This window comes from Acanthochromis polyacanthus, chromosome 21, assembly GCF_021347895.1.
Source record: "Acanthochromis polyacanthus isolate Apoly-LR-REF ecotype Palm Island chromosome 21, KAUST_Apoly_ChrSc, whole genome shotgun sequence".
Lineage (NCBI taxonomy): Eukaryota > Metazoa > Chordata > Actinopteri > Pomacentridae > Acanthochromis > Acanthochromis polyacanthus.
The window spans coordinates 1,362,542-1,384,094 of NC_067133.1; the positions used below are offsets into that span (position 1 = coordinate 1,362,542).

At 40.7% G+C, this 21,553-nt stretch overlaps 2 protein-coding genes and 1 long non-coding RNA gene across 3 annotated transcripts; 1 reads left to right on the forward strand and 2 right to left on the reverse strand.

Moving 5' to 3' along the window:
* Window positions 1-963: 963 nt before the first annotated feature.
* LOC110960114 (ferritin, middle subunit-like) lies at window positions 964-2,525 on the reverse strand. Its single transcript, XM_022207208.2, is given in 5 exon segments — window positions 964-1,219; window positions 1,222-1,357; window positions 1,429-1,554; window positions 1,640-1,786; window positions 2,199-2,525. Coding segments are annotated over 5 exon segments (549 nt in total). The 5' UTR covers window positions 2,301-2,525; the 3' UTR covers window positions 964-1,181.
* A 6,448-nt stretch (window positions 2,526-8,973) lies between these two features.
* aldh16a1 (aldehyde dehydrogenase 16 family, member A1) lies at window positions 8,974-21,244 on the reverse strand. Its single transcript, XM_051940963.1, has 17 exons — window positions 20,893-21,244; window positions 18,917-19,016; window positions 18,611-18,737; window positions 18,378-18,535; window positions 18,216-18,293; window positions 16,052-16,239; window positions 15,815-15,973; window positions 14,061-14,219; window positions 13,755-13,911; window positions 13,543-13,618; window positions 13,097-13,202; window positions 12,130-12,260; window positions 11,875-12,045; window positions 10,332-10,536; window positions 10,055-10,240; window positions 9,340-9,465; window positions 8,974-9,252 (listed from the first exon to the last, which is right to left on the reverse strand). The coding sequence occupies exons 1-17, from the start codon at window positions 20,980-20,982 to the stop codon at window positions 9,085-9,087; spliced, it is 2,385 nt and encodes a 794-aa protein (XP_051796923.1). The 5' UTR covers window positions 20,983-21,244; the 3' UTR covers window positions 8,974-9,084.
* On the forward strand, window positions 17,215-19,020 carry LOC127531514 (uncharacterized). The gene is made up of 3 exons (XR_007938629.1): window positions 17,215-17,398; window positions 17,758-17,899; window positions 18,909-19,020. It is a non-coding gene; the product is annotated as an uncharacterized LOC127531514 (long non-coding RNA).
* Window positions 21,245-21,553: the final 309 nt, after the last annotated feature.

A 21,553-nucleotide genomic window follows, 5' to 3' on the forward strand; every position in this document is an offset into this window, starting at 1 on the left:
CTGAAAATGGCCACAAAAAGACCTAAAATGACCACAAAAGGAACTGAAAATGACCAAAAAAGAAACTAAATGAGCAGGTCATGTGATCTGGAATTAACACTTCCCTGAGAGGTGTTTCTGTAACGGGTAACTCAGAGGAAAGGGATTTCTCACAGACACAATTTGTTATTGTCCATATAAAATTTAACATATTGCCAAAAGAGAAGTATCAGTCAGTTTTGTTAGCAGTTCTGAAGCTCGGTGTTGTAGTCACAGTCATCTTGGTAGAACCTGACTAATTCATAAATGAGCAGAGTGATGGAGAAAGACTGGAGCTGAGGCAGGTTCTGGATCATGGACTGTCCTGTGATTTCATCCATGCATCACTTACGTAGACCATGCCCTTAAACATATTAAGCTGTAGTAAAGTTTAAACAGGTGAGATTACACTTCCTGCAACTGTCAGGAACAAGAAAATAGTTATTGCTTCTTCTCGAAACTCAGTTTTGTCAGACTGAAATAGTCTCTCCCTCAGTTGAATTCACAATGCAGTACCGAGTTAGTCCAGTGGGTGGCGATAGTGTATTACAAAACCCATAAAAGATCTGTAGGGACGTCACACCACTGGAAAACATGCATTTCATCTGGTAGCACCATTACGTCACCTCAGCTGTAAAGTTGTAGTACACTTCAGGATTTTGAACTCACAATTTAGAAACCATTTACAGTCAGATGTAGACCATAACAATGAACCTGTATTCAAATGTAATTTTACCTGCCGACTGTGGCTTTACAAGCACCATTTATGCGAAAAACTTCAAAACCGCCAAAACTGAAAGAATCTTTTAAGCACTTTCCAATCTGTAATTGCAGGGATACTCCATTTTAAGCATTGAACTTTAGCGATGTGTTGATTCGTTAGTGTGCAAGCATCAGCAGCTTTTAATATGAACAGGTTAAAACAGAGGCAGGCAGACACCATAATCCAGCTCAAAAGGTTTATTCAGATTAACAGATCAGAAACTCAAACTGCAACATCAGACTGATGGTCACCCCCACAATCTAACATCCCATCTTTCCATAAGGAAAGAACACAAACCACCAAAAAGCAAATCAGACATGAAATCATGCTCAGTGAACAGACATCTAGAGCAGAAAGGCGTTTATTTTAAACTCTGCTTGTTAAGATTTCCACTGCAGGTTCACTCCTCGCTGTTAGCGTTTAGCTCTTGCCCCCCAGGGAGTGCTTGTCAAACAGGTACTCTGCCATCTTGTTGTTCTTGGCATCCATGCGGGTGAGGTTGGAGATGTAGTCACCCAGCTTCTTCATGGCTTCCACCTGCTCGTCCAGGTAATGAGTCTCCAGGAAGTCACACAGCTGGAGGACATGAAGGGAGAAGACGTCAAAAAATGGCTAAATAAAACCAAAGTCTGCTTTCATCAACTTACATGAGGGTCTGCGTGCTCAGAAGCCAGCTTGTGCAGGTCCAACAGAGCCTGGTTCACGTTCTTCTCCAGCTGCAGGGCGCACTGCATGGCCTCCAGTCCACTACCCCACTCATCACGCTCCGGTTTCTGCACAAGACAAACCATACGATTGGACGACTAAATCTCGTACAGACTGAAGCACATCCCAACAGGACTACACTCGTCTACCAACCTTGACGTCCTGGAGGAAGATGCGTCCACCCCTCTTGTTCTGGAAGGACAGCAGCTTCTCGGCATGCTCCCTCTCCTCATGGCTGTTCTCCTTGAAGAAGTGGGAGAAGCCTGGCAGGGCCACATCATCACGGGAGAAGTAGAAGGCCTGAGGATGACGATAAAAGGCGGTTATTAGGACGCATCACCCATCATTATTTGACTAAAAACAGCGGGACAAATAGTAGTTATGTTAGCCAGGCTGGTGAGTCATTAAAAGTACAGCAGGTTCAGACAAACAAGTGGAGAAAACACAGCCTAAGCATGACACAGCGTTTTTAATTAATTGAGTGGGTGGAGTAAGATACTCCTTATCTGGCAGACTGCCCATCAGTGGTCAACAACCAAAGGGAAAAAACAAAAAAACAAAACAAAACCCTGCATCAGGCAACCATACACAAAATATGTGCATTTAATATCATTTCCTGTTAATAACCTAGAATCTGTGTATACTACTCTAACAAACGCGCAGTATATTCATAATAACAGCTACCAACAGTGTTCTAAAAGGCTTTTCTTACCATAGAAGTGTAGGTGTAAGAGGCAAACATCTCCATGTTGACCATACGGTTGACGGCGGCCTCGCAGTCGCGGTGGTAGTTCTGACGCACTTGGGAGTCCATTTTGGCTGGCGTTTCTTGTGCTTTTTCTTAACAAAGCAGTACAAAAATAGAGCTTTACGTCGACTTTTTCGGTAGTGTTCAAGTAAAGGAGGTTTTCTTCGAGTCCGGAATGTAAAGCAGTTGTGAAAAAAATTGGGACGAAGCAAGAAGTTCCGTTCAAACACTGTTGAAGCAAGAACTCCTCAAAGGTTTCTTCCCTGGTGTGAAATGGAAGACGAATCGCCTCCTCTATTTATACCACCATTGTAGATCACGTGACACTCTGGCCCGTTTCAGCCAATCAGAGAGTCAGGCAGCATGACGTGAGGCCTGGGACATGAGAGTACATGAACCTGCGTTTTTCTTTTACTCGTGATTCAAGAAAGTTCCAGTTTTAATGTAATCTGCTGACAGTAAGTCATCCACGTGAGATGACAAAGCACTTTTCTACATTTCTACATCATACAGAACTGGATTAGATATATTATAGTTGGCATTAGATCTAACTAACAATCCCACCTGAAATAATAACTTTATGCATATGATACCTAAAAAACTAAAATGCTTTGAAAGACAAAGCAAAAGAAGGCTACCCAAATTAAAAACTACAAGAGTTTATAAGGCCAAACAAAGAAAGGTAAAATTACTAAATACAAACAAAACAGTAGAATCAATAAAGACTTACTAATATGTAAAAATACAGTATTACTACTGAAGAAATCAGTGTCTAAAAATTGGGTTTAAGGAGGGGATTAAAAGGAGTCACAGATTCAGCCAGGTTGTCTCAAAGCTGAGGGGTCTTCATGGGAAAAAAAATCACCTTTAGTTGAAGGCCTCAACCTTTGAACATCTCGAAAGGCCCCACCTTATAATCTGAGGGCGTGAGGTGGTTGATTTCACAGATTCAAAAGTGAGATTTTAGTGACTTAAAAGTGAAATATTTCTAATTTAAAACTGAGATTTTACTGATTCAAAACTGAGATTTTACTGATTTAAAAGTGAGATTTTATTGATTTAAAAATGAGGTTTCACTGATTTAAAATAAGCACCAAAAATCTTTAAACCAAGTCTAAAATAAACAAGGAGTCAATGCAGAAAAGCTCGGCGAAGTCATCTGTTAAGACCAGCAAGAAGCCAAGCAACGAACTCTGAACTAGTTTGAAGCGGAAGCTATTGGTGCCTTGAGCCAGAGAAAATAGGTTTAGGGGACCGAAGAATATTATTTCTGATTTTGATTTATTGAGATAAAGAAGACTTTGCGCCAATATAAGACGGTCCGACAGTAGCTGCAATTCGTCTGCATTAAACTGAACTTATTTTACTTCATAAACTCACCACGTGACAACTAAGAACTGCTGATATTGTGTTTACAGCCAAGGTGGCTTTTTACTGCGTTACTCAACACCACCGCAGTGTTGCGAGACATTACCGAGACTAAGTGTCCCAGTCTGTACCGACGTTAACACAGGTCGACTGACAAGAGGTTTCTCATTAATAACACAAGAAAGACACAGAAGATCATTAATCTGCTCATTAATAGTCAACTTTAGTAACAATTCACAATGCAGGAATGAAACAACTCCTCTTGACACATCATATAGAATGTATTTATGGAATTATACAATCATGTATTAACTCTCTTCATAGGCTGTTTTTTTTTTGTAGTGTTTTGTCTGTGAAATCTAGCTATAAAACCAAACAGGAAATTGGCCAACCTCTGGAACCGTCCGTCCAGACAGCACACAGGAGCTTGCTCAGACTTGCTAATGATATCTCTTCTGATCCCTTTTGTATTTTAAATAGAGGGCACCAACTTCTGCCCTCAAACTGGCAATTATGAGTCCATCTGTGTGAACGTATTAGGCTGAAGAATTCTTTTATATATCAGCCTCTTCTGCTGCTTGTCAAGGATCAGTGCATTGCCAAAAAAGATGTTCCCTTTGTGAAACTTTTACTTTATTTGTATTATATATGATCACAGTTGGATAAAGGTTTACATTTCAGTTGTGTCAGTAGTTCTGTTGCACCATAAAAGGTTAAAACAGCCGACCAAGAAATTATTCTGGCTACATTTTCCAATCAAAGTTGCTTTTAAAGAAGAGTCCAATGCAGTAGATTTGCCAGGAGTGTAATTCCCACCGTTCATTTCAGGACCAACTGTTCACATGCCCATTATGTGGTAAATAAATACACATTCCCTTGTCCAGTGAATGCTAGACTAAGCAGTTAGAAAATAGGTAGATTGAATACAACAGTTATAAACATAATGTGTGCTACTGAAAAAAATAGAAGGGTCGAAATATAATTGAGGGACTTTTGAAGTCCATGGGATATATCTTGCATACATTTTTATTCAAATAAAAAAACCCTGATATTTTTATGTTCATTATGATCAAGTCTTTTCAAATTCCATAATCATTTATTATGGAAACAGTCACTTATTAATGGATATCACTAAAATGCCAACAAAATAATCATCTGAATTTAATAACAACCACCTTCTTAGTCTAAAGTCTTACTTATTTAATATAAAGTCATGTGTGAGTCAAGTGTGGATTTGTCTCATGTGGACAGGTTTACTACAATATCTTTATAAATGACTTTAAATTTCAATTTGACCCAATTGCATATATAATATTTTAGAGGCGGTCATGTTGATTTTAGGCCTGAAAACAGCAAAAATGTCTGCTATGATACCTGTCAACTAAATGCACTTTGTGTCTGCTTTAGCTTATCCATATCTTTGTTTACAAGGAATCAGTACAACAAAATATTAATTCAATCCTCATCAGACTGAAATAATCTCATACAGCACTGACAGGCAGTAGTTTTCTACTCGTAAAGCCCACCTTTGTTTCCAGGTTCAGACACTTCAGATCTGTTCAGTTCCTGTTCTTAACACCAGGACGCTCACTGCATGAGCTTTTTAGCTTCAGACTTTATTGTGATGCAACCTAATTTTAGAACAATTACATTTAGTGTTACCCAAACTATCATTTTAATGTTGCTGGTGAGACAGATGTGTCACTGTTGGACTTAAGATGTTGAAATTGTATTGCCTTGCTAAAGTTACAGAGTCTCATCAAAAGATAAATACATCTTATTTAGAACTGTTTGCAACTTTTTAGTTGTTTAAATGGTTTGTGGTGTTGGCCAAAGAGGCCTAACTGTTAACTTAATCAACCATTTCAGTTTAAAAGGAGCCCCGCTGGTCTTTTATGCATTTTCAGTAGAATATATGTGAGCCTTTAAGCTTGAAACCTCCTAACACACACATAGTATAGACCAGGGGTGTCAAGATCCGTTCCTGGAGGGCCACTATCCTGCATGTTTTAGATGTTTCCCTCTTCCAACACAGCTGATTCAAATGATCAGGCTCATTATCAGGCTTCTGCTGAGCTTAATGATAGCTAATCATTTGAATCAGGTGTGTTGGAAGAGGGAAACATCTAGAACACAGAGGATAGTGGACCTCCAGGAACTGAGTTTGACACCCCAGGTATAGACCAACAAACCTTGTCTGTTTTTTAATCCTGATGAACATTTCTACTTGTGACTTGCTGTTATTTACTGAGAACTGAATATATGTTATACATACACATAAATGTCCTCTTACTCCTAGTAGTTAGCATAGCTTCTATAGCCAGAAGCCAGAGATGACTTACTAATCATGTGAATGTAAACCTGCACTAAAAAAAACAAACAGTAAAGCCTGTTTTTCTTGTAGACTAAATCCAGTGTTTGTCTACTTCAGTGTTGCATAAATGACAGACAGGGATTTAGGGATTTGTGTGTTCCACATTAAGTGGCTACACTCACTTTATAGCCCACATCTTCCTATTCAAAGAAGTGACTCTGCAGTTTTGGTGGTGCCTTTGCTGTCTGTGTTTTCTGCTGTGTCATGCAACACTGGTTACTCACTCTTGTACAGAAGTAGCATCAAGTTTAGTGGAGGATTGTGCTGTGTCATTGTTGTGACTCAGCATTCCTCAGAGGAAGGCCATCCTTCCTTCCTCTGTTCTGATGGGAGAAGAAGGAAGGTGGAGACTTGTTACCACAGAAACATCTGACTGGAAGTTCACCTCAGAGCTCTGCTGGCTGGAACCAGAGTGGAGGGAATAAAGGGAACAAGAAGGTGGGAAAAAGGAACCAAAACTGGACATGACTCACTGACGACAGAATGTTTTTTACCGCTGTGTGTGTTAGTAGCCAGGGAAGTGAGGATGAATTTGTGGCTGTAACAAATGATCATTTTCATTTAAGTTACTTAGTAGTTTGATCTAAAAAAAAATGTCAGAAAATGATGGAGAATGTTGATCAGTGTTTCCCCCGGGTCATCAGACTGCTGAACTCTCTCTGATAATCTGCCGTTCATTACCTCCTCAATAACATTCATTCCTAGTGTAGACATTCTTTTTGCACTCCTTGCACCTTATTCCATTTTTGGTAATGTATATTTTATGTACTTCAATATTCAACATTTACTTTTTAGATCCAAAATCTGTGCAGAGCAAATTGCAACTTGTTGTTGAAAACTGAATGAATATTAAGTCAAAAGCCCAAGATGACGTCCTCAAACATCTTGTTTTTTCAACAACATTAAGTTTAGTGTCATAGACGTGTAAAGAAACCACAAAATATTCACATTTAGGCTTGAAACAGATATGTTTGAGTTTTTTCTTTTAAAAAAATACCTTAAATGTTTAATTAATTAACATTAACAGAACAAATAATTAATTTTCTGGTGCATATTCCATTTTAAATAGTAGGACACACCTGCAATGAAAGCTACTGTACTGGACTGCATTACATTTTTACAGGTGTACCTAACAAACGGCGCTCGTAAAACAGCAACACGACAAGAAAGCAAGTAAATTCATTAAATTATCTTCTTTTAATAACGGCTTTTAGACAGAGAGACCCACAGTGTCATTCTCTGGCAACACATACAGATTTGAAATCATGATTTATTTCACAAAATCAACTTGGACTCAGAAACAAACAGGATTTCACCGGGAATGTTTGCATTTACAAAACAACAGGAGGCCCTCCACAAGTTACAGTATTATTGTACAGTAACAAATATACGCAGAACAGTAGATCTGTGTATTTGGATTAAGTTGATTCTTTTTTGCTGAGTCATTGGAGAAGCACTAAGGCAGACAAGGTTTGAAGTTCCTGAAAAAGGGGATGCATATTTAGAGAAAGAAAGAAAAAAAACACTTGATGCATGACATGTTACTTTCAAATCCTCAGGGAAACAAAAGCTGAACCTAAAGTTAAGAAATACACAAGCAGAGGTGTGATGACTGAGAACAAAAAGCATTACAGAAGGAAATAGAGGTAGAAAATCAACAGGTCTTGTAGCTATAAATGTAGAAAAAGCACATTTTTATCAAAAACAAGAACCACAATCATATCTAGAAGCGCTATCGGGGATGTACCTACTATTTATTGTGGCGTTCTAAACTGAATCCTCAGGGTTTTTGGCCAAACATGTAAAATATCACATGAGCTCCTCAGGATATGAACTGTATTTGCTAATCTCATGTTAAGGTTGGCATTATGCTGTATTATTTTAATAATAATGCCGTCCTTCAACATCCTCCGTAAACAGGAAAATGCATGATAGAGCCCTTCTATTACATTTAGGCATGTCTGCTCCTGTATCTTTACATCTAAAATGTTCCATAGGTGTGGTTCTGTGTTAATATTGCACTTAACGTAAGAGGAATACCCTGTTCTGGCCATCTTTATCACAGTGAAGGAATGTGGAACCAACAGTAGTCCTCATAGGTTTGCCTTTTAAGGTATCGCAGACACATTTTTATAGCATGTCTGCAGCACTGACATCAACCTTTACACTACCTGTCTGTCTGCTTTAAGTGCTTTATGGATGTTTATAATCCAAAGTTCTGCCCAGATTGAGTTTATGCTGCCTACTCTTGCCTTAAAGGGAAACTTTGTTTTTCTGTCAACCTGGGGTCTGTTTTCATGTCTTTTCATACATGTGAGTGACAGAGAAATTAATTTTCGACATAGCCCCAGTATTTAGCCAGGCAGGCAGCTTAGCAGCTCGGCTAGCAGCTCAGCTAGCGAAAAGTATGGGGCAACTGGCCCCCCCGCGTCAAAGTCCACCCTAACGTGCTTTTTTCCCCACACTGACCGGCTCAGATAGTCTCAACGAGTGTCCCACAACATACTAGAGATGAGAAGTGAACAAAAACCTGATTTGCTAGAAAGCAAATCTAGTTCCGAAATCGTGCGATTTCGGAACTAGATTTGCTTTCTAGCGTCCTGAGATTTGGATACAGACCACAACAAAGAGCGATCACCAGGTAATGTGGAGGTTTTCGTTCACTTCTCATCTCTAGTATGTTGTGGGACACTCGTTGAGACTATCTGAGCCGGTCAGTGTGGGGAAAAAAAGCACGTTAGGGCGGACTTTGATGCGGGGGGGCAAGTTGCCCCATACTTTGCTAGCTGAGCTGCTAAGCTGCCTGCCTGGCTAAATACTGGAACTACGTCTAAAATTCATTTCTCCATCACTCACATGTATGAAATGACAAATGAAAACAGACCCCAGGTTGAAAAAAAAAAACAAAGTTCCCCTTTAACATCCATTTTTAAATCTATTAGTACATATAATCTTCATGTCTCACCCCATCTTTGCTGCTGAATCTCTGTTCTCTGACTTCTTTTCTTTTTAATCTACATCCTACAGACTGATGTTACAACAGTGGATATTTGTAACTCTCCCTCCCATCTTTCTCCTTCTTCTTCTACTCTCCCTGCTTCTGTCTTCTTATGCCGTAGGAATCCACACACTCTTCCACTGGACGGCGTTCCTCCACGTTTCTTCCAGGAAGGCGGGCTCAGGCTGAGTCCAGTCCATCCCTCCGTCGTCCTTCTGGCAGAACAGGCGCAGGGTTTTCAGGGGGTTGGTGCAGGTGTGCTGGAGGTACTGGCAGCCCTATGTCAGAAAAAAACAGAGTGAATGTGAATACGTGAGGTAGGGCTGGGTGAGAAGAGTTCGTCACAGAAGGTTTGGTGTCCTCACCTCAGCGCTGCCCCAGTACCAGATGGCTTTGATGACGCTGTGATTAGCCAGAGCCGCCGTCATCTGGTCTCCATCTCCTGAGATAATATTTACAAGACCGGCTGGCAGGTCTGAAGACTGGAGCACCTGAGGAGGAAAAGGCAATAAAAAGATAACATCAGTGTTTAGGGGTGCATAAACGGGTGTAACCGGGTGTTTTTTAGTGACATTACCACATTTTGCACTCAGCAAAATCTTTACTTTAACACAGCTGTTCTCTTTCTGAATGACAGTCAGCTGTATTTGTCTTTGAAACCCGATGATCTCAGCAAACTGGAGGACGGCCTTGTGTTTATTGTCAGGTTTCCGTTTAATCTAGAGCAGATTTAAGAGGGAATCTGCAAGGGAGAACGCAAATTTGTGCATTTCAATCCACTCTTTGCATGCTAATCTTAGGAGTTTGGAGACGAATGGTGGGTAATTTCCCAGGTAAAGACGAGGATGTGTGACCTTACTGTTTGTTTCATGTGGTAATGTGAGGGATCTTTATTCCTCCAAACATATATCTGAAGTTCACATTTTCTCTCTTTAATGCTTGAAAGAGCCTGCAGCAATTTCATCTTTTACACTAAAATGGATGCTAAAAACACGTAAGGGTCAGGTACGCTCCAGTCCGGATTGTTGTTTGACTTTTCATCTGAACCAATCTGCTGCCCGTCATAATGAACATCCTCACCTGAACGAATGCCAAAGCGGGCAGGGGATACTTCTGACTGGGCACCATGACGACAGCGTTGCCCGTGGCGACGGCTGCCCCAAGAAGCGTTACCATGGAGAGGAGGGGATTTCTGTTGGGCAGGACGACGCCCACGACTCCCAGGGCTTCAGGGAAGGACAGAGCAGAGCCCGACGACGGCATGGGCTGAAGGAGAGGGAAAAGACTGAAGCTCAGATCATTCAGCTGATCTTCTTGAAAATTGTCTTTTATAGAAAGTTTTTCATAAATTCCTCACCAAAGATCCTCCCCTGATTTTGTCACAGTAAGCCGCCCAAACATTGAGCCTGGAGACGCTGAGATCCACCTCCTTCCCAGATTCCTCCGTTGAGAGGCCGGTCTGGAGGCTCATAGATTTAGCAACGTCCTGCTTCTTCGACTCGAGGCCTTTAGCCAGAGAGTAGAGGGACTGGGCTCGGGCGGTCGGACTCTTTTTCATCCAGCTAGAGGAAGGGAAGGGATTATTCTAATCAAATAATAATAAAGAAGCCTTGGAGCCACTGCTGACATGTGTAATATTGGAGTTAATCAGGTTATATTTAAGGATTTTTGGTCAAAATCTGGGTAGAAGTACTATTGCCCTGCAGAAAAAAACAACAGACTGTGCTTTTAATGCAGAATGACCTTTGAATATAAGACTTAATTGTTGTTAAACTCAGTAGACTGTTACCTGTGGACTTTGTTTTGGCTCAGCAAGTTCATGTTTTTATCAGCTATCAAAGTCAAGCTGAACTTTGGATGCTGTTAGACAGGCTACTGGGTTGTGAAATAACAAACCACGTTTCCTCATGAGTGTCTGAAAGAGTGAAGAAATATATTTTATGGAGGGCAAGTTTCACCTCTAAACGTCTGCGTTGGGCAAGAAGACTTAACCGGAGACAAACCGCACACCTGACGGCCGTGTTTTAAGTCCATCGATGTGAGAGGGCTGCTTTAAAGTTGAGGTTGTGAACGACTTACAGGGAAGGTTCAGAGAAAGGTCAAAATGTTTAACACTCATGTGATGTAATCTTTCATAGAAATCTATGCACAGCCCTTATTTTTAGCAAGCAGAGGCTGTTCTGCAGAAAACATGAACACACTGTCCTTGTAGTGCACATTACTGAGGTAGGAAATGGTTCAGAAATCTGTACATGTGAAGTTTAGATACTGGTAATATTTAACTAATATCTAATAATAAGATTTCCTGTGGTCACACTGATGTAACAGTCTTATCAAAGCTGTCATACTGGGGATAAAAAGTGCTTATATCGGAGTAAAACAGGTGAAAAGTCACATATAATATGAATATGTGTCACCTAAACAGTTTTAAACAGCCTTAAGGTGGCTATATTTAATTTTTCTACATATTTAAGTGCAGTAAATTGACATTTTTAAAGGCAAAAATTACATAAATGTAAAACTGCTGAAAACACACCTTCCACTCTTAGTCAGGACTGATTTTTAACATTCATATGTTGTCCCTCAATGTCAGTCAGGAAAAAATGTAAGAAACAAACTAAAAAGAACCTTGTATGTATAGTTTATATTAAAATTTCAGAGGCAATCGTAACATGATGAGTCTTTTCCAGGCACATATTAACACACACTGAGGTCATCTTTCTTTGTCAACTCAGAGCTCAGAGTCAGTTTTTTAAAGTTTGTTCGGGTCGATTCCTGGAACAAATCCAGATCGTCTTTCTGATTTGCTTTGTCAGTGGATGTTTGTGTTGTCTGATTGTTGGACTTTGGCATTATAATGTGCTGCTCGTTTGTATATCTTTGTTTGGTGAAGCTCTTACCCAGGCTGGACTTTGATAGCAGCCTCCACAGCGTTGCGGACGTCTTTCCGGCCTCCGTCTGGACAATAAGCCAACACTCTGTCGCCCCCTGGTGACTTTACGGCCACACTGCTGCCAGACACCGACTTGCAGGCTTTACCGCCAACAAACTGCTGGTAGACTGGAGGAGCACTGAGGGCAGAGAGATGAACAGATTAGCACTGTGTGGCTCATTTAACTATTTAGATTAAATGTTGAGAGAGCGTTGAACCTCACCTGGAAGAGTCTGATTCATTCGGAAAGACAGCTGGAGATGCTGCCGCTCCAAACTTAGAGTAGTCCATTGAAACATGGGAGGATCGAGGACGAGAGGTAGAAGAGGACGGACGTAAAAACTGGTAAAGACCCTGATAGAAAGCAGAGGAGGGAAACATAAAGTCACTTACATATCTTTTATGCTTTTTAATCTTTGAAGATGCTGGTATCTGTGGAGCTCCAGAAGAAATTAAACACAATAAAAGGATATCAGAATAGTAGAAATATCACAGAATACTTCAATAAATAAATAATCTGTTGGTTGCAATAAAAGCACGGAGCAGTTTATTGTAAAGCTTTACCACCTGTCAGTTGATGAAATCATTCAAATTAAATTGGCAGACATTTAATCTAAATTTTCCAACAAGACCATTCCGCTCCAATTATCTCAATAATGAGCGTTAACAAGCAACGACCTCTTTAATCAGTTTTCTCGTCTGAATTTGAAGTGAAAGATGTCTGTGATTTCTGATACTCAACACCTCCTATGTGGTGTAAAAATAATATGGTGGAGACAATGTTTATCCAAAAGAAGACACACAGCTGCCAGTTAGAGCTCAATAAAATCCAAAATTAACATTCATACAACTGATTCTGTGATTTGAAAAGAGATCGACACGTACCAGAGTGTGTCAACAAGTTGTTAAACAGCAAATTAAGTACTTACTTTAATCAGTTTAAATGATGTGACTACACTGACTACATGGGAAAGAATTTGGGAATAAAACAACGAGAAAACTCCGTCCCAGTCCTTCTTATTCTTCAGACTTTTTCTGACTGTCTTCAGTAATGCTGTGGGTCTAACAGAAAACCCTGTAGCTAAACACACTGAGAACGTCTCCATTTGATGCTTCTGGTCTGTTTTTAGGAGCACAATGGAAGTGGAAGTCTTTTACTTTGTCAGAATGTTGACTGCAGTGGAACCCACCTCCTGTCCTCCATCGGTGCAGGTGCCGCTGTCTTTGTGACCAGATGAAGGCAGACAGGGATCAGACACCGAGTGGGAATTCACCCACACTGAGCCGACGGACAGACTGGGAAAAGATCAAAAACAAACCATGAGTGGAGAGAAATAAAGGCATCAGAGAAGAGGTGACAAATAGAAACTGAAAGGACATTCAGAAGTCTGTCAGCTGCTTATAAATTAATTAAAGGTTAGTTTTGCCTGACTAGAAAGCAGGAGTAATGGGAAAAAAAGGCTGTGGAGGACCGAAAGAAGAGATTTACCAACATGAAAACACAAGTAAGAAAAGTAAAACGGAAGAGGAAGCAGATTAGGTGAACACGGGGACTATTCAGCTAAAGATAAACACAAAAAGGAAGCGGAAGATGGAAGTGAAAAACAAACAGAAGAGAAAGAATACGAATGTGTACCCATTAGCTGTCTCCAGAGCCAGAGTCAGGTCTTCAGTCCAGATGGAAGCAGCCTGACCATGAGGACTGTGGTTCCCTGAACACAACAGAGACCAGTGTATAAGAAATCCCCCCAAAACATGTGTATAACTTAACACAGAAACCTTTGATGATGTCGTGTAGGAACCACTCATTTTCAGTGAAGTAATGATGCTGTGCAGAGCCCTCCTCACCCAGAGTCACTGCTTCTGTGTTGCTTCTGAAGGTCATGAGAGGCAGCAGAGGTCCAGGAGTCGGGGTGACCACACATGGTGAGGAGGGGGCTGCATTACAGAGCACCGTGGGAGGGTACTGGACTCCTGAAGGGGGGGCAGCGCTGGACTGGATCAACTGAGGACAGAGGAAAGAAAATATTTATTAATCCAGGAGACAAAGGAGACACCTGCTGGTAACATCTTCTTAAATGGTAAGAGCTGCTTGCTTCAGTTTTTTCACATCACTGTAAACTATACTAAAATTTCAAACGTTTTCCTACTAACCGTGGCTCCTTGCTGCTGAGCCTCCTGTACTGCAGCGTCCACCAGGGCCCTGTGTTCATCACTGAGCAGCGAAACGCACTTCATTCCTGCCAGACGCAGCTTGAGACGATCCATCACGCCGTCCACCACACTCTCCTGGACACACAACACCCAGTGGACCTAAAGGCGGAGAGGATTGTCAGAGAGAAGCCTCATCCTTTCTACTGGATCATTTTTACTCAGGCCAAGGAGGCGGAGCCTCAGCAGAGTTCAGTGGCGATCGGCGCTGGTTTATCTGTTAGCAACATTACTCAAAAACGGACTAATGGATTTGGATGAAATTTTCAGTGAAGCTCAGAAATGACCAAGTGATTAGATTTTGGCAGTGACGCAGCTCATAGTCTGGATCCACGGATTTGTTAAAGATTTCTGTAACATTAGCCGCGTTTCCATTACCCTTAGATATGTGTAAAATGTAAATACCGCAATAAAAAAACGGTAATGGAAACACCTGAATTTCGAAAAAGGACTAAAATATCGCTAAAAAGTTTTTACGCTCTCATGAGGCGGTTTTTCAGACGTTTCGATATTGAAAAATATCGCAAAAGCGCAATGGAAACACTTTTTCCGCAATTATACGTCACCGGACGTGACGTACCTGGTCACATGACCAGTTCTCTCGGAGTAAACATGGCGCGGTACGTGTGGACAGAAGAGGAGACCGAGACTTTTCTCGCCATTATTCTTGAGAAAAACATCACTGCCATACTAGACAGCAAACAGCAGAGGAATGCAGAGTGTTAGAAGGAGATAGAAGCGGAAATGAGGGAGAAAGGGTTCGTCCATCTTCCTGCAGTGAAATCTCGCGGGATGATATTTTACGAGAGTTACGATGCTTCTGCCCAGAGAAACCTTCAATGGAAACACGTTCAAAGCGCAAATATACTTTGTCAAAATTTTAGAAATATCGCTTTTATTTTGCGAAAAACTGTAATGGAAACCCAACTATTGTGAGATAGCGGCACAGCATCACTGTAACCATGACAACAGCTGCCTGCTGATGATCACATGATTGTGATTCTACTACAAATCCACCACTGTGGACTTATCAGGACTTAACCGTTGTAAATGATGCAAGGAACAATTGATTAAGTTGTGGGTGTGTTTTTGAGTCTCATCAATTCCCGCCACCAGCATACAGTGGTGGAAAAAAGTTTTCGTACACCCATACATGTGTGAAATTTTGCATTCAGAATCGCTCTTAGGTCTTCAACTGTAATTTCTTTTAGTACAATCACAGCCATAATGCTAAAGAAATCCTAAAAAAGACATTAAAAATGTAAAACTGATCGGTTCCATAAAAATTGGAAACTTTGAGTTGTTTTAGTAGGATTTAGTTTTTCTTGTAAACAATAAACAAAAAAAATTATTTGTATTTGTTTGTGTCTGTGTAATGCAGCCACACCTTTTGAAACACAAACAAGATTTTCCACAAACATTTCATGATAATATTTGAGATGATGTAAAATTTTAAGGGTGTCCAGAAACTTTTTAGGTCACATGATTCGGTATCTGTACATAATGTAAACATGCACAACACACGCCTGTGCTCAGTGCAAGGTCATGCTGTTTGTGGGTACCTCTATATTAGATGGACACATTCTATGTTGCCATAAACAAATACAGCATGTCTACAAAAAATGGTGCATTTCTGACGATGCCATATGGGGGAATGAGCAGCCTTGACGGAGTACTTCCTGTTTTATATGCATCACCTCTTTCTTCCTCTTGAAGGCAGCCTCTATCACTTCATCCACGGCGCTGTCGACGTCCGCTGACTCGAAGACGATGAAGGGGCAGGTGGCTCCGATGCACGGGGAGACGGACACAGGAACCCCCAACCCCGCTGTGTTCTGACACAGAGTCACCCCATCCTGGAGGAGAAGTTGTAAAATCAGCTCTGGAAGCTTCAGAACGCATGCACAGCTACACCAGTTCTCTCACACACTGACCTCCTTGTTGCCGCTGTAAGTGACGTAGCTGACGTTGGGGTTTTGGGCCACTTTAGCAGATAGCGTGACATCACTTCCTGTTAGAACATTAAGAGCCCCTGCAGGGAGTCCAGCTGTTGTGAAGAGCTGAGCCAAGAGGAGCGCTGGAGGGGCAGCGCTGCGACCAGGAACAACGATCACAGAGTTACCTAGAAGGAGGAAGGATTCAGTTAGAACCAACACACCTTACACAGGTCTGGATCAAAAAGAATCTAAATCTGGGGTTTTGTCGGAGCTGTAATGATTAAGTCGATTAGTTGAAGGACAAAAATGCCCAATTTCATCCAATCACAAGTGAGAATTTGCAGTTTACTGTTTTCTAGTATTTTGTAGACCACATAATAAATTGATTGTTCAACAAAATAATTAGATAATTAATAGATAGTTGGTCTCACATAGCCAGACCATTCTGTAGTGCAAGAATGGCTCTTTAACATTCTGCTAAAAAACAAAACTGATGTGTTTCTATTCCATTAAACTAACCACAGTGGTCTAAGAAAAGGCTGCACTGATGATTTTCACACAAATATAGTGACAAAATTTGCACACAGGAAGGGAAGCACTAGCACTAAAACCAGTAATTCATAAAGTAAATAAAAACTAGAAAAGCACTCGGAGAGCGCAGACCTCCGCCAGGCCATCTGTCTGTCTGTCTGTCTGTCTGTCTGTCTGTTTTTCTGTCTGTCTGTCTGTCTGTCTGTCTGTCTGTCTGTCTGTCTGTCTGTCTGTCTGTCTGTTTTCTGTCTGTCTGTCTGTCTGTTTTTCTGTCTGTCTGTCTGTCTGTCTGTCTGTCTGTCTGTTAACAGCATAACTCAAAAGTCATGGACGGATTTTCACCAAATTTTTAGAATGTCCGGAAGAGCAAAAGTAACAATCGATTAGATTTTGGAGGTGATCCAGATCACCGTCTGGATCCAGGATTTTTTTGAAGGACTCTGGCGGCCATCTCTTGTACAGAGTCCTTCAAAAAAATCCTGGATCCAGACGGTGATCCGGATCACCTCCAAAATCTAATCGTTACTTCTGCTCTTCCGGACATTCTGTAAAAATTTGGTGAAAATCCGTCCATAACTTTTTGAGTTATTGCTGTTAACAGACAAACAGACAAACAAACTCCGATGATTAACAGGGCTGCTTTATTACACCATCCAAACCATCGTTAAAACGTCACATTTTCACTGTGGTAGGTCGCTGCTTGACGCTTGTTGTTTCCCGCAGGAAAGGACATTTAGGAGACAGCAGAAGGGAGAAGAAAGCCAACAGCAGACTGAACACCTGTAACCTTTTTCTGGTGTGTCAGACTGAAAGGTAATGGAAGTAATTACTGGATGCAGTCATGTCCTTAGTGATAAGGACATTTATTGACTTTATCAGAGTGTAAATCTTTCTGCGCCTGAATCTGAATTTTGAACACTGGGTTAGAGGAAAACTGTGAGAAGTGAGGACATTTTGGATCCATATTTGACTTTCAAAAGGCTCTTTGAGGGTTTAGCTTAGCTTGAGGGTTCCAGTTAGATTCAAGTTTAGATTAGTCTTGATGTTTTACATTCAGTTGTGATGGTTGAAGTGGCAGCAGACACTAATCATTATGTAGAATAATGACACTGTCTGCATTTAAACTGCTTCCATATCAGCATCATTTTTACTGCAGTTCTGTCTGCCATCAGGTCTCAAACATCCTGGGAAAGCTAAGACTCGATTTATGGCACCAAGAACAAATGAAGTAAATGTGGAAACTACGGAGCAAATAAAAAAGGAAGAGCGCCAAGTCAGAGGAGGAAAAGAAGGCAAAGAGGGACAGAGACAGAGGTAAAAGAAAAACGAATCCTGAGAGGAGACTTGAGATTCATTTAGCATTGTTTCTATTTAGATCACTTTGTAGCAACACTTGTTTACATATTAATATAACTGGGTGCTTTTCGTAATTACAATGTACTGTGCATGTGTGCATTAGAGCCTCCAATCAGACTCCAGGAGTCCAGAAAAGCAGAATAGAAACAACTGCGTGTCTGAGGTGTTTGTAGCTTTCCATGTGCGTATCCACAAGTCGTATAATCAAAGCTTCATGAGGTAGAGAACGTATTATATCAAAGATAGAAGTACAAACATGCTGTGTGAGTCTTACCCATGGCCAGTGCTGGTAAGACTTTAAGCATGAGGGAATATAGTGAGCACTCATCAGAGGTGACGACTTCAACCACACCTAGAGAGCAGAAAAAGCAAACAAGATTACAAAAAACTCCAAAAATATGAACATTAATGGCTAATTGTACTGGCGTTCCCTCACCCAGAGGTGTCCAGCTGGTGATGAGAGTGTCTCTGAGCTGAGCCCAGCTGCTGTAGAACTGCAGCAGTCTGACCAGGCTGGAGGACGAGCAGGAGGCCTCACACATCTCACACAGCTCCGACACACACTGTCCGTGCTGCCCGAGAACACTCACCATCCTGGTAGCGGAGGAAAAGCAACATCAACCTTCACATTCGAGAGTTGAGAGCTCCTGAAATGAGCGATTAGTGTACCTGAGGAGCACTTTGGCCCTCTGGAAGCAGGTCAGGCTGCTCCAGGCTTTGTAGCCGTTAACAGAGGAGGAGGCACACTGGGAAATATCATCCTCTTTAGCGAGGGTTGTGCTGCACACAACAGTGCCTGGAGAACAGAGGGGTAAAGATATGAACATAAAAAACATTATTACTTTTTTACTTTCAGTAAAAATGTGTGCAAGATCTATCCATGGACTTCTAAAGTCCCTCAATTATAGACTGATCTACAAATTTAAAATGCAGATCTCCATCACCTGTCTGTGTTCTGTAAATTCAGGCGCTCACCTTTAGAATCAGACAGGGAGTGGCTCCGTCTGTCTGCTGGACGCTCAAACTTGCCATCGATGAAGAGACCCAGAGAGCGGGAATGATGATCCAGCCAGGCCTGATGGAGAAGAAAAGAAAACTGGAGGTCAGCAATGGAACAAAAACTCATTTTGCAGATGGTTCTGGAGTGTGGTCAGACAAAACAAGACATCCTAAAACTGTGAAGGACAATTTTCGATATTGTCTAATGTCTTAAAAGCCCCAAAAATAATCAAGAAAATAGTAAACACATTAATATAAACACACAAAAATAATGCTTAGTTGCAGCGCTACTAATGATGCACCTCAGAGATGAGAGAGCAACATCAAGGAACATTTCTTTGCCACAACAAGAAGAACGCATTAACAATGTCACATTTTTGCCTCTAAATGACCTTTTTGACACTGCAGACGAGCGATACTCAACCCAGTGCTCACATTTTATTGGTCAGGAGGACGCCTCCTCTGGTGGACAGTGACTGATAAAAGGGAAGTCTGTCTGTGTCAACTATTTACAGACAGAAGACCAAAGTACAGAGCCCCACATCGCTCTGAACCACCTAAACTGAAGCTTCTCTGGTGAAATATATTTCAGTAATAGAAATTTAATAAGCAGTGACATTAATGTTTTGTGTCCAATTAGATGTGACTTGTCAAATTAATCCTCGTGTCGTCCTGCAGGTCATAATTGACTCGTTTTAAAGTTTGAAAATGTGGAAAATAATATATATTTTCACAGTGAAACTTCTGATGTCCGCTTTTTCTACATTTTTGGGAAATTTTTGAACATTTTTTGATGGAAAAAAGAAATGTTAAAAATATTTTTTAAGTCCAGTGAATTTTTCTGGATTTTGGTTGATTTTTATGTGAATGTTCTTAAAAAAAATATTAGAAGTTTTACTGATATATATGGAATCACTTTAGATATTTTAGGATTTTTGGAAGATTTTTATTCATTTTTTGAAAATATTTACAAGAATTTTCTTGCCAAATTTGGGGGATTTAAAAAAAAAAAAAAAAAAAAAAACTTAGGCAAACTTTAAGGAATTATTTGAATTTTCTTCCTGAAGGTTTGGCAAATTTTCAGAAATTTGGGGATTTTTAAAAAAAAAATTCAGACAAGGAAACAATATTTTTTGGTGCCTGTAAATAAAGACAACAGGTGGGTTAAAGCAATGAATTTACCACTAAATTAATATTTTATTTGAAGAGGCAAGTAACAAATGTCTATAAAGCTACTACAACGTATTGTTTGAATTGGGTGTTTCTAATATTTTCTCCATTTCAACTGAGATAAATACGTTCTGCTTAAAGAGTAAATCTGTGAATTTGGGTCCTGTCCGCTTTAGCAATAATCCACTGGTTCAAGCCCAGATGTCCAAAGCATTCTACCACTGGAAATATAGAAGTAAATATAAAATTAGAAAGCAACCAAACGTCACAGATTCATAATACAAGAAAAAATATGTTGCATGTAAACATTATATTTCCATATGTGCAGCATTCTCTTTTGACTTTTAAGCAGTTTACAAAGCAGTTATAACTGAATTACTGCACAAATTAGTTCATGAGTGCATTTTTGCTCCTCTGGCATTATTAAAGTAGACTCTAGGGTTATACTGATGTCACATTATAATATATTATCCCTCTTAATTCACTTAATTTAGGCTCTTGATATAACAGAAAGCCCGACTAGAGGTCAGCTATAGATGTAAATGAATCTGACACAGCACTTTAAACATAATCCAGACATCTATCAGGCCCCTTGACCTTTCATAACTTAGTTTTCCAGTCAAGTTAAGTCACATGTTTGCCTTGTGAGTTACAGTTAGCTGGCTGTTAATGAATTTCACATGGATGTAGCAGGGATATTTTTCTATGTTTTCACATGTCAACATTTATAAGTAAGCAGCAGAAGTTATTATTTTTATTATAAATGAGACTGAGAGCTTTACCTGTGCAGTAGCAGTGCTGGAAGGTGCTGCTGGTCCGTGCTCCATGCTTTGGAAAATCTCGTACACTGTCTTGGTGGCGCTGCCAGCCATAGCAGAAGAAGAAGAAGAAGTCAGTCAGGAGGCAAATGTCGCCGTTTGTTCGCTTCTGGACGGAGTTTGTAGTAAAAGTGAGTTAGCTGGAGGCTTTAAAATGAAATCTGTATGAATCCGAAGAGAAATGAGTGGCAGGAAGGGAGCTGAGCTGTCAGTCCTCTTCAAAAGCAGCGTGTTCGTCGCTTCCCTCCCACTGATAAAACTTGAGGTTTGCGTTGTGGACATGCGCAGTAGGAGCGGACTCGGAGCGAGAGGTTTCCCTTCTGCTTGTTTCCTGTGTTGTGTTCGGTTTTAAAGGGTTCCCCTCTATCACATAAGCAAAGGAGGTTCCGATGTTCAACAACATATGGCTTCGTAAGGTCTAGATCAGAGGTGTCAAATATGTGCCCTGCGGGCCAAAAACGACCTTCCAGAGTACATGTGTCAAACTCAAGGCCCGTGGGCCATATCCGGGCCGTAATACAATTATATCCGGCCCGCGAGATCATTTTACATAGATTTATTATTATTGTTATTAATGGCCCGACGATCTGCACAGTGGAGTCAGTGGTTAGCACTTTCGCCTTGC

Excerpts from the sequence above, each read along its gene's own strand:
- aldh16a1 (XM_051940963.1), bottom strand. The coding sequence starts at position 20,982 with ATGGCTGGCAGCGCCACCAAGACAGTGTACGAGATTTTCCAAAGCATG. Across the intron at positions 18,294-18,377 it reads CACCAGCTGGACACCTCTGG|GTGTGGTTGAAGTCGTCACC; the intron begins GTGAGGGAACGC and ends TCTGCTCTCTAG. Across the intron at positions 14,220-15,814 it reads CCTTCAAGAGGAAGAAAGAG|GTCCACTGGGTGTTGTGTGT; the intron begins GTGATGCATATA and ends CTCCGCCTTTAG.